We start from the raw sequence: 11,793 nt of genomic DNA on the forward strand, positions 1-11,793 counted from the left end.
TTGTTGTTCCACTTATTTATACATTCATTGGTTGAATCTTGCATATGCCCTGACCAGGGATTGAATGTGCAACCTTGGTATATCGGGACAATGCTGTAACCCAGTGGTTGCCAACTTTTCGGACCACCAGTGGTTCGCAGACCACCCGTAGGCGACCGCTGCTCTACCCAACTGATTACCGAGGGTAAACCTATGCCTTTTGATAAGCAGAAAATTTTAATTTTGACGAAGTCTAATTTACCATGTTTTCTTGTGCGGTTATTTCTTTCCTTATTCTGTGTAAGAAACCTTTGCTTACCCCCCAATTGAGAAGATATTCTCCTGTTTTCTTCTTAAATCTTTTTGCAGTTGTAGTTTTTACATTAGGTCTAGGTTCAATCCTCAATACTTTTTGTGTTTAGTGTGAAAAAAGGACTGATGTTCATATTTGTCTGTATGCATATCCACTTGTTACTGCATTCTTTCGTAGTTCAAAAATCTTTGTTCAAAAAACTGTCCTTTAGACATTGGACTACTTCAGCAAACACTGTTGAAAATCCAACTATGTGTGGAACATAAGTGACTTCACCTTAAAGCAAAGCTAATAATCCACCACCTTGACATCTGGATGAACCTGGACCCCTTTCCCTGCTCTGAAATGCACACACAGATTTCTGGGCTGTTCACAGGACTCCTGTCGCTATCTCCAGGTGAGGGAATCTCAGAACTCACTCCGGCACCAGAGCCTCCCACACCTGGTTCTTTTGATTACTCATATTTTTACTGCTTAGGAGATACAAGTAGTTTGTCTGGGGGGGTGGAAGGTAGGAGGATCCATTAGTCTTGCTACCACCTGAGACTGCTATCTGTATAAAAATCCCCTATTACTGTCTTTAAACCAGCAAGCTGGACTTGTCTGCTTGTTCTTTGGTCTCTTGGCACCTCTGGCGTTTGGGGACTGCTTTGCATATACAGCCCTATCAGAAAACAAACTATGTAAGTGTGGATGTACTGGGCTCTATTTTATTCTAATGCCATATTTCTTAGCCATGCTAGTTCTGTGCTGCATAATTACTATAGCTTTATATGAGACCTTACTTTATACTAGTGAAGTAGCATAAATTCTCCAAGTCCACTCTTTACTTTTTTAAAAATTAAATCTTTATTGTTCAGATTATTACATTTGTTCCTCTTTGTTCCCCCCATAACTCCCCTCCTCCCAGTTCCCGCCCCACCCTCCGCCCTCACTCCCCACCCACTGTCCTCATCCATAGGTGCACGATTTTTGTCCAGTCTCTTCCCGCATCTCCCACACCCCTTCACTGTTGTAGGTTCTTGCTTTTCATCACTTTGAATATTTCTTGCCACTCCCTTCTGGCCTGCATAGTTTCTGTTGAGAAATCAGCTGACAGTCGTATTCATTTGGGTACTCTCTTGTAGGTAACGTAACTGTTTTTCTCTTGCTGCTTTTAAGATTCTCTCTTTGTCTTTTGCTCTTGGCATTTTAATTATGATGTGTCTTGGTGTGGTTCTCTTTGGATTCCTTTTGTTTGGGGTTCTCTGCACTTCCTGGACTTGTAAGTCAATTTCTTTCACCAGGTAGGGGAAGTTTTCTGTCATTATTTCTTCAAATAGGTTTTCAGTATCTTGCTCTCTCTCTTCTTCTGGCACTCCCATAATTCGGATGTTGGTACACTTGAAGTTGTCCCAGAGGCTCCTAACACTATCTTCTTATTTTTGGATTCTTTTTTTCTTTTTGTTTTTCCAGTTGGGTGTTTTTTGCCTCTTTGTATTTCAAAAGTTGACTTGATTCTTGTGATCCTCTAGTCTGCTGTTGGATCTCTGTATATTATTCTTTATTTCAGTTAGTGCATGCTTAATTTCTAGTTGGTCCTTTTACATATCCTTGAGAGTCTCACTAGATTTATCAAGAATCTCACTAAATTTATTGGCAGTTCCTAGAAAATTCTTGGAAAACCTTATAACTGTGGTTTTGAACTCTATATCCAGTAGTTTGCTTTCCTCCATTTCTGTCATTTGTGACATGTTTCTTTGTCACTGCATTTTGGCTGCTTCCCTGTGTTGATAGAGTGGCTTTCTGTGCTAGGTGTCCTATAGAGCCCAGTGGTTCAGCCTCCCCAATTACCTGAGGTGGACACTCTTGGTGCACCCCTTTGTGGGCTTTGTGCACAGTCTTGTTGTAGTTAAGCCTTGACTGTGGTTGGTATCACTGGGAGGAATTGACCTCCAGGCCAATTGGCTGTGAGAATCAGCTGTGTCTGCGGTGGGAGAACTTTTGTGCTGGAGACACCCTTCTGGGGCAGGATTTGCTTCAGTGGGGCTTTGGTGCTCACTGAGTCTGGTGTCCCTTATGGATATGATGAGTTGTAATCTGGATGGTCCCCCTCTGACCACTGGGTACACTGGCTCTTGGATCTCCAAGGATGTGCAAGGTCAGCAGTAGCTACAGAGAGATCTGCAGATTCCTCTTCTTTGTTTGGGGTTTGGAGGTGCCCAGATGAGGCCCAGCTGTGAAGCAATGCAAGCTGCTGTGGTGCCTAAGAAATTTTTATTTACCCTTAAGTGGAAAAGATATTCATCCATATTTTCCCTAACTACCTTATTAGTTTAATTTTCATTTTTAAGTCTATGATCTCTCTAAAATTTATGTTTGTATATGGTGTAAGGTAGGATTGTGTTTTTAAAATATGGATATACAGTGGTTAAAAAGGTGTTTCTTTTCTCACTGAATTACGGGGTTGCTCCTACCAAACACATTTACAATATAGCTGTGGGTCTCTTTCTGGACTCTATTAGATTCCATGATCTATTTGTCTATCTTTATAAGAATACCACACATGATTAGTATTGCTTTGTAGTAAATCTTGAAGTCAGCTAACATAAGTCCTTTCTCCTTTCTTATTTTCAAAATTATTTTGGTTCTTAATCCTGTATCTTTTCAAGTAAACTTTAAAATTATCTTATGAATGTCTATAAGACCCTGCTGGAGTTCTGAGTGGGGCTACATTAAACTTATAGCTCAATGCGGGGAAATGGTACTGAGTGTTCCAATTCATGAACATGCCCTATCTCTCTATTTATTTAGATCTTAATTTCTCTCGGCATTACAGTCATTCTCCCCTAGCTATGTTTTCACTTCCTGAGGTTTGAGTTATTCATGATCAAACATAGTCTGAAAAATATTAAGTGGAAAATTCCAGAAATAAACAATTCATAAATTTTGGATTGTGTGTTGTTCTAAGTACATGATGAAATTTCACACTGACCATAAAGCAACCATAAAGTTGCTTGTAATGTATGAATCGTCAGGTCATAGTAGCCTAATGCTATGCCATACTGCCTACTGTCAATCATCTCATCACATAGGCATTTTAGCATCTCACATCATCACGAGGAGTATAATACAGTAATGCCCCTTTATCTGTAGGAAATATGTTCCAATGAGGCCTGAAACAGTGTATAATACCAAACCCATTATATATATATTTTTTCCTATAAATACATAACTTTCCACTTGAAAAAGTATTTTATAGCTTCTCTTTGGCATATCTGGATTACTAGCATCACTACTCTTGTGGTTTGGGGCCATTGTTGAGTAATATAAGGATTACTTGAACACAATCTGATAACCAAAAGGGCTACAACATGAGTAATTGGTTGGTACATATATAGCATAGATACAATGGACAAAATATAGACTACTGTATTTTCTAGTTTTGCTTTTCGGAGTCTTACAATTTTTAAATTCAATTTATCCCTCAGTATTTTATGTTTTAATGTGATTATAAACGGTACTATTGTGTTAATTTCATTTTCTAATCTTTCATTGATAGTGTACAGAAATTGGAGTTGTTAGATTAGCTTTGTATCCTGACACAGCTAATAGTATTTATTATTTCCAGTAGTACATAGGCTTTCCCATATGCACAAACATGTCATCTGCAAATTCAACTTAATGTATTCTTTTCCAATTTTTCTGTCTTCGTTTTCTTGCCTTATTACATTGGTCAGGACATAAAATTCAAGTAATGATAGTGGAAGTTCTTGTCTTGTTCCTAATATTAAGGGGAACACTACTAGCCTTTCACCATTAAGTAAACTCATAGCTATAGACCTTCCTTGAATGACTTATCAAACTAAGGAAGCTGCTTTCTATGCTTTATTTGTTGCGAGATTTTATTATGAGTATTTGAATTTGTCAAATATCTTTTTTACATCTATGGAAAAATCATATAGTTTTATTCTTAATTCTGTTAATGTGGTAAAATGAATTACTGATTTTGAAATCTTAAGCCAAACTTCCATTTTTCTGGTACAAAACAGATGTGCAGTTTGATAATTAGGTGTTGCTCACCTCATAAAATGAGCTACAAAGTGTTCCCTCCTCCTCTGTTTTAGAATATAGTATGTGTAAGATTGTGTTTTTCCCCCCCTTAAGCATTTGAAAGAATTCACCAGTGAAACTATAAGACCCTCAAGTTTTCTTTGTGGGTAAGTGTTTGAAATAAATCTTTCTTCCATTCTACTGGTAATTTGGGTTCTTTCCCCCTCTTTCCACTACTGTTTTATCTTAATCAATCTAGCTAGAAGTTATTAATTTTATAGATCTTTTCAAACAATCACATTTTGGCTTTGTTAATTTTTCCTATAATGTGTATAATATTACATTGGCTTCTGCTTTTACTTGTATTATTTCATCCATTCTACTTATTTTGTGTTTCTTTTTCTAACTTCTTAGAGCAGAACCTTAGGTCATGCACTGTATTAACTTCTTTAGGAATACACGCATTTAATGCTATACCTTTTCTTCTGAGCACTGCCTTAAGCTGCACCAACAAATTTTGTTATATAACATTTTATTATAATTCAAGTTAAAATTCTCTTCGAAATTCTCTTGTGATTTCTTTTTAGAACCATAGGTTATTTGGACATGGGCTTTTAAATTTCCAGAATTTTGGTGTTATTCTAGATATCTTACTGACGTCTCATTTAATTATTTTGTGATTTCAAAACTTCAATATATTGACACTAGTTTTATAAACCAGCATATGGTTCAATCCTGTTGAATGTAACATATGCCCTTGAGAATAATTTATATTCTTTAGTTGTTGGGAATAGAGTTCAATATGTAACAATTAGATCAAGGTAGTTGATGGTTTGTTTAGTTCTAAGTTTTTGTCTAGTTATTCTGGCAACTGCTGAGTTATTCAAATCTATAACTATAATTTGGAATTTATTTTCTTAATTCTATCAATTTTTGCTTCATTTATTTTGAAGCTCTGTTACTAGGTATATACATATTTATTATTGTTCTTCCTGACGTATTGACTCATCATTTTATTATCTAATGTCTGCATATGAGGTTGACTATAGGTATTGGTAAATTTCCAAACTAAGTGTTAATTGAGTTTTTAAAGTTACCTGCAATTTTCTCAAGGATATAATTACTATACAGTGTTTCTAGTTTGAACACTTTGAAAAAACATTCAAACTACTTAAATACTTAAGAGATCTCAATTAGAAACTACTGTAATGATAAAAGGATTTTTCACTTCATGATGGCAGTTTTTAAAGTACTATACCTATTATTAATAAAGATGTTGGCTTCTATTCTCTGTGCTGAATCAATTAAATAAATTCAATTGCAGAATGATCTATCAGTACTTCCAGTAATACTGCCACACCAGTTTCTTTTTAATGGCTCATCAGTCATACGATTGCCATGAAGGTAATGTGAGGAGACTCATTTAGCAACATATTATTACATCATCTTAAGATGAAGTAAGGCTCATCAGGCATTATTAAATTAGCCTGAATTTTGTAGTATGTCAGCAGCATTTTATGTACATTAATAGCAGAATTAATGTTCCTTGGGGGGATTTTGTTGAGGAAAAATGATTTCTAAGTGGTGTTAGATATAATTTTTTAGTCATTATTTATATTTCCTTGTATCATCATTGTATAGTTAAAATTGTTAGGTAATTTGTGAAAAGGTAAGACAAAATGGCAACCAATTAGTTTTTTCTTCTCTGACCCATTATGATAAATACTGTTGGGAATACAGGTACTTCTCTGAATGGGTGTGATACACCTCTTTTAACTCTTGAATTTCCTGACCTTCCTACTTAGGCCTCAAATCAGCTGGTGACGTCCACAATAATTTCTCCTATAAAATGCAGCACAGTCAGACGTAGGTAACAATAATACATAACAAAGCCACCGTTTCTTTCACAGTAAGGAATCCCTTTGCTTGTTTTAAGAGTCCTCATCTTCAGTGAGGGTATTTGTTCTAGCTGCAGTATAATCTTTCTTCCTCTGTGCTGAATTTTGGGCTTCCTCTTTGGGACTCATGCATTGCTTCTACGAATTCATAAACAAATCTTTCCCACACTTGAATATATTTACATCTTCTTAAATTTTGAAATATTATTTTATATTTCATACATCCTAATAACCTTATTTTTTCTTTTCCACACAGGCCTACCTAATCTCTCCAATATGTTATAAACAATTGTTAAACAGCAATCTTGCAGTTTCTTCTTTTTTCATTCTCCTTATATGCTTATACTTAGTGTATACAGAGGAACTGGGTTTCTCAAAGCATAATCCCCAGCCCATGTCAATTAGATCACTTGGGGCACTTGTTAAAAATACAAATTCCCAGGCCCCTCCTGGACCAAACAAGTTAAAATGGAAGGATGGTATGGGGACAGACTAGGAATCTAAGGGATTCTTATTATAAAGTATAGTTACATCATAGTTAAAAACATCAAGCATGAGGTTAGGTTTACCACTTGCTAAATATATGGCCTTAAGCAAATTACTTAATACCATTTACTTATTGGCAAAATGGGTATTGTTAAAAGGATTAAATCTGTTCATGTTGTGGGTTTAGTTAATGCTCAGTGGTAAATGGTAGCAATTGTTATTACAGTGGTATGCACATACATTTAAAATAAATGTGCTTTGTTGTTTTTTAAATCCTCACCTAAGGATATATTGGGGGGGGGGGGGGGGGGGGTTGGGGGCTCTGTAAGTGCCCTGACTGGGGATCAAACCGGAAACCTAGTTGTATAGGCCAACACTACACCAACTGAGCAACCTGGCCAAGGCTAAAATAAATGTTTGGGTTTTTTGATATGCAAATTAAATCTGGTATAAACACACATTAATCCTTAGCAAAAACTGTTAAGATTCATTTTGGCGAAATTGGTGAATTATATAAATAGAGCTTACCACGGTTTTTAACTAAACAGCAATATCTTTGCCAAGAGAGTATTCAAACTTGTTAATATAGGCTTTAACTAAAACTTATTAGATGCAGCTGTAGTTTTTAAAAGCTTGCAATAGCTTTTTTGTCAAGTTTAGCAGTAGTGTGAACATTAGACAAGTGGCTCTCAAAATTTTTCGTCTATTAAAAATAATATTAAGGGCTCAAATAGCTTTTGTTTTGTGGGTTATGTGAACTAAAAACTCTGAAAAATATTCATTTACTTTGTAAAATGTACATGGAAGCAAAAATGCTAATTCTATTTTTCAAATGAGGAAATCAATGCAGAGATGGAATTTAAGGTTAAATGGTATTTCTTATAACTATAGGTCCTAAGTTGTAGAGATCAGAAGTGAACCTAAGTCTTCTGACTCTGAATGGTACAATCATGGGACATGTATGAAATAGAGTAGTATTGTTAGTATGACTTAAAATTTGCTCATATGCCCATGTATGAAATTAGGGTGGATCTGCATGCAGACAGCAGAAAACAAATTGAACATACCCTGCCTTTTCTTTTTAAACTTTTTGGCTTGATTCTGATGGGAATCTGTAGTGAACTGATTTCAGGATTCTCAGTCTAAAGAAATGGGGGAAGAGCTGAGAAGATAACCATTATTTGAAATGAAACATGCTAGGGAATGTGCAAGAACTGAAAAGAAGTTTCCATATAAAGAGACTATAGAAAGTGAAAAATTGTATTAGATGTAGGACTGAAATGAAAGTAATTTCCAATGTTAGTAAGGTTAACATTACTGGGTTTTCAAGCAATCCAGAGCAACTGTATGTTCTTCATGTAATGCATTAGCAGCTTTCTTTTTATGAGGAAATATGTAAAAATCGTTTTCAGAAACGATAAGCATTTTGGAAAGAAGTAGGAAGATAACGGCTATGCTGCTTCCAGTTAAAATGAATATTAGTTTTTAAAATCTGTGATACTAGCGAAAGACTGTCTGGTGAATTGGGGAAGGGAAACCATTCTAAGCAGGGGGAGCACAAGAAAATATGTGTAATTGCCAAAAACCCAACACAGTCACAAATTAAAGGCACAAATAATGGTGAAATAAATTTAATACATTTATTTCTACATCTTCCATTAGAGCCTTTATTTATGTATTAAAATTATCTCACAGCCTTTGTAATAATTACACTTACTTGACAGCCTGGTAATCCAGTGTCTCTGCTGTACAGGGAAAATGAGCCTCTCTCTGATGTTTTTCCTGTAAAACAAAGAAAATAACTTTATATAAAACCCTCATTTGTTGACAGAATTCAACTTCTAGACCATTCATGATAATAATATTGTGGTCTGGAAGTACAGAGAATTAGAAACAAGAATATAAAAATCCAATAAGTAAAATTTTAAGCACTTACTGTCATTCCAGTTAGTTTAACAGTCAAATTCTGACTTTCTACATGTAATAGCATGTATTTTATTAAATGCTTTCTTTTCATTATAAAACATTAAAAAATATTCAAAAGAATGGACATCTATGTAGTCAACAGTATTATACATGTACCCACTTGTGAGAATTATGTTTTCCCTTATTTGCTTCAGATTGAACATTTCTCCCTCTCCTCTTCTCTCTTTCAGAAATTAAAATAGTATTAAGACGGCTCAAATCTCATCCTAGGTTCCAAGGTAACCATTATCATAAAGTTGGTGTATATGATTCCCATGTATATTTTAAACTTTTAAATATATATTCACTCAAACAATATACATTACTGTTTGTGTTTAATAAATTTAAACAGATGAGATCACATGGTATCTAGCCTTTGAAATTTGAATTTTTGTGCAATATTATATTTTTGAGATATATGTTAGCACACACCTAATTCATTCATTGTTGCTGTTATAAAATGTCCCACTATACAAATAAAGTCAGAGTTGGTATATTCTCCTACTGAAAAATAGATTATTCCTACCTTTGTGTTATCATTAAGAGTACTGAAACAAATATCCTTGTACAAGTGTTATACACACACGAGAGTTTCTCCAGAATAGACACAAAGAAATGGAGCTGCTGGATTAAAAGAGGTATACTTTCAACTTTTCCTTACTATTCTCTGAAGTAATCATGCCAATTTATATTCTTCCCAGAAATGTTAAGAATTCCTGTTAGTACTATATCTCCCTTTCAAAAGTCAAATGGCCAAGTGTCAGGAATGGTATGGGCCAGCTCTAGAGGGAGATCAGATGACCCACAGTTCTGACGATTAACAGCAGTGTTCTGACTCATTTGCTTTTTAAAATAATGTAATTTAAGTATGTTCAGGAAAGTGAATCATATATAGAATATCATATAGTTAACTAAACAGTCCTTGACAAACAGACATGTTGCTTAGTAAGATTTCTGCAGGGATCACAGTTTAGTGTTAATAACAAAGAGGACACAATGACATGGCAGAGTAACTCTTGTTCTCCATCCCAAGGCAAAAATAACAACCTAATTCAATCTGACAAGTTACCCAAAATATTTAAAGTTATTGAGGTTACATGAACTTCACCATAATTGTATACTATACTAGTTATTAGCCTATGATTGTACAAAACTGCACAGTTTATTAATTTTAAAAAATTCCACACATAATGGATTGTCAAAATTGTCTACTAATATAGTACATAATAAAAAAAGACTTGGAGACATATGGACTATCATAAAATAAAAATGCAATACATGCCATAGGGCCAACTCATGTAGAAAGCTTACAACTCTAAATTTGACACCTACTGCACTTTAGGCATATCCAACAATTATTGTATCAACAAAGGTATTAGTTATTAGAAAATACATTAATAATTAAATGTACAATTCTGAGCCCATTGGATTACAGCCCATGTCTTAAGAAGCACTATTACTGATGAAGCACATATTCAGATAATGTGATGACAATACAAAAATGCAGATTTATGACAACAGTTAATTAATGTGATCTATTTGCCTCACATTCTCACCATAAATAAGTTCTACATGAAGAATTTTACTTTGAAAAATATACATATGAAATAAAAAGAAAACTATTATAATTGTTTAAGGATATATCCTTTATAACTAAGACTTCTTGTAAGGGTCAGGGGGTTTTGGACACTACTCTTTTACTCTTGGAATCTGACCTCACAAAACTATTAAAAGGATTGTTTGCAATTCTGACACATATCCCTCCCCATGCCTCATCAAAATGGATCAGGAACCCTGCTGGACCAAGAAGATGGCAGAAACTGAAGGGAAAATGCCAACTCAGAAAGACTGACTGAGAGATTACTGGGAAAAAATAAACAATAACTACATTTACAGTTTTGGGGTATTACCTTGTTAATCAAATAAATAAGTTTATGAAGTATTAAAAATAATAAGCAAATCCTTAAGAAAATGCTGCCTTGGAGTACCTCATAAAAATAAATGGTACAGAGAACCAAGATAGCGACATAGGTAAACACCTATACTTGCTGCCTCTCACAACCACATCAAAATTCCAACTAAGAGGCAGAACAACTACCACCAAGAACCGCAGGAAAGCTGGTTGAGTGCAAGTTCCACAACTAGAGAGGTGAAGAAAGCACGTTGAGATTGGTAAGAGGTGCAGAGGCACGGAAAGTGCTGGCACCTGGATGTGCTGCTCTTTTAACAGGGAGGGAGATACAAGCTCCCGCTTGCTCTGAACTCCAGTTCTGGGCAAGACTCTGGGGGACCCAGACACATATGAGGAGAAACTGGACTGTCTGGCATCTGGACAGGAACGCGAGGGCGGCTTTCTCTCAGAGGTGCTTGCAGGGCAATGATCACTGTTCCTGCATGGGGGCGCGGGACTCAGAGACCTGGGGACATTCTGGTGCAGGGCTGACTGGCAGCCACTGCTGATTGCTCCGCCTTGCTGATTCCCAGAGACCCTGTCCCACCCAATTTACAACCCCGCCCAAGCTGTGTGCATCAGCTTTTGCATATGAATGGCCTGTCCTTTCTCCGCCTAAAACCTGTCAAACTGCCGCTGGGTCAGAGAGCCCCAGAGCTTCCAAAAGAAGGCCCAAGGCCTGGCAGCAGCAGCCTGCCTTGCTTCACAGCTGCGCCTCGTCTGGGCACTTCTGAACCCCACACAAAGAGGAGAAATCTGCAGATGTCTCTGTAGCTCCTGCTGGGCGGCCCCAGACAGTGGCTGACCTTGCACATTCTTGGAGATCCAAGAGCCAGTGTACCCAGTGGTCAGAGTGAGACCATACCAGATTACAACTCTTCACATATATAAGAGACACACTCAAGGGGCAGACTCAGTGAGCACCAAAGCCCCCAATGAAGCAAGTCCTGCCCCATAACTCCTGTGTAACAGATCTTCCAGTATAGACAACAGCTGGTCATGACAGCCAATTGGCCTGGAGGTCAATTCCTCCCAGTGACACCAACAGTAATCAAGTCTCAACTACAACAAGACTGTGCTCAGAACCACAAAGGGGTGGATCTAGAGCTCCCGGCTCAGGTGACTGGGAAGGCTGAGCCGCTTGGCCCTATAGGACAACTACTACCCAA

The 11,793-nt window shown here is 36.4% G+C and overlaps 1 protein-coding gene across 10 annotated transcripts in view; it reads right to left on the reverse strand.

Moving 5' to 3' along the window:
* TCF12 (transcription factor 12) overlaps positions 1-11,793 on the reverse strand; it is a 357,822-nt gene that overhangs the window by 110,060 nt on the left and 235,969 nt on the right. For all 10 annotated transcript variants that reach the window (XM_006765238.2, XM_006765233.2, XM_006765234.2 and 7 more), the window contains one exon: positions 8,426-8,490. In XM_006765238.2, coding sequence (XP_006765301.1) covers positions 8,426-8,490 — 65 coding nt within the window. The remainder of the gene's footprint in view (positions 1-8,425; positions 8,491-11,793) is intronic.

This window comes from Myotis davidii, unplaced genomic scaffold (assembly GCF_000327345.1).
Source record: "Myotis davidii unplaced genomic scaffold, ASM32734v1 scaffold441, whole genome shotgun sequence".
In the NCBI taxonomy this organism is placed as follows: domain Eukaryota; kingdom Metazoa; phylum Chordata; class Mammalia; order Chiroptera; family Vespertilionidae; genus Myotis; species Myotis davidii.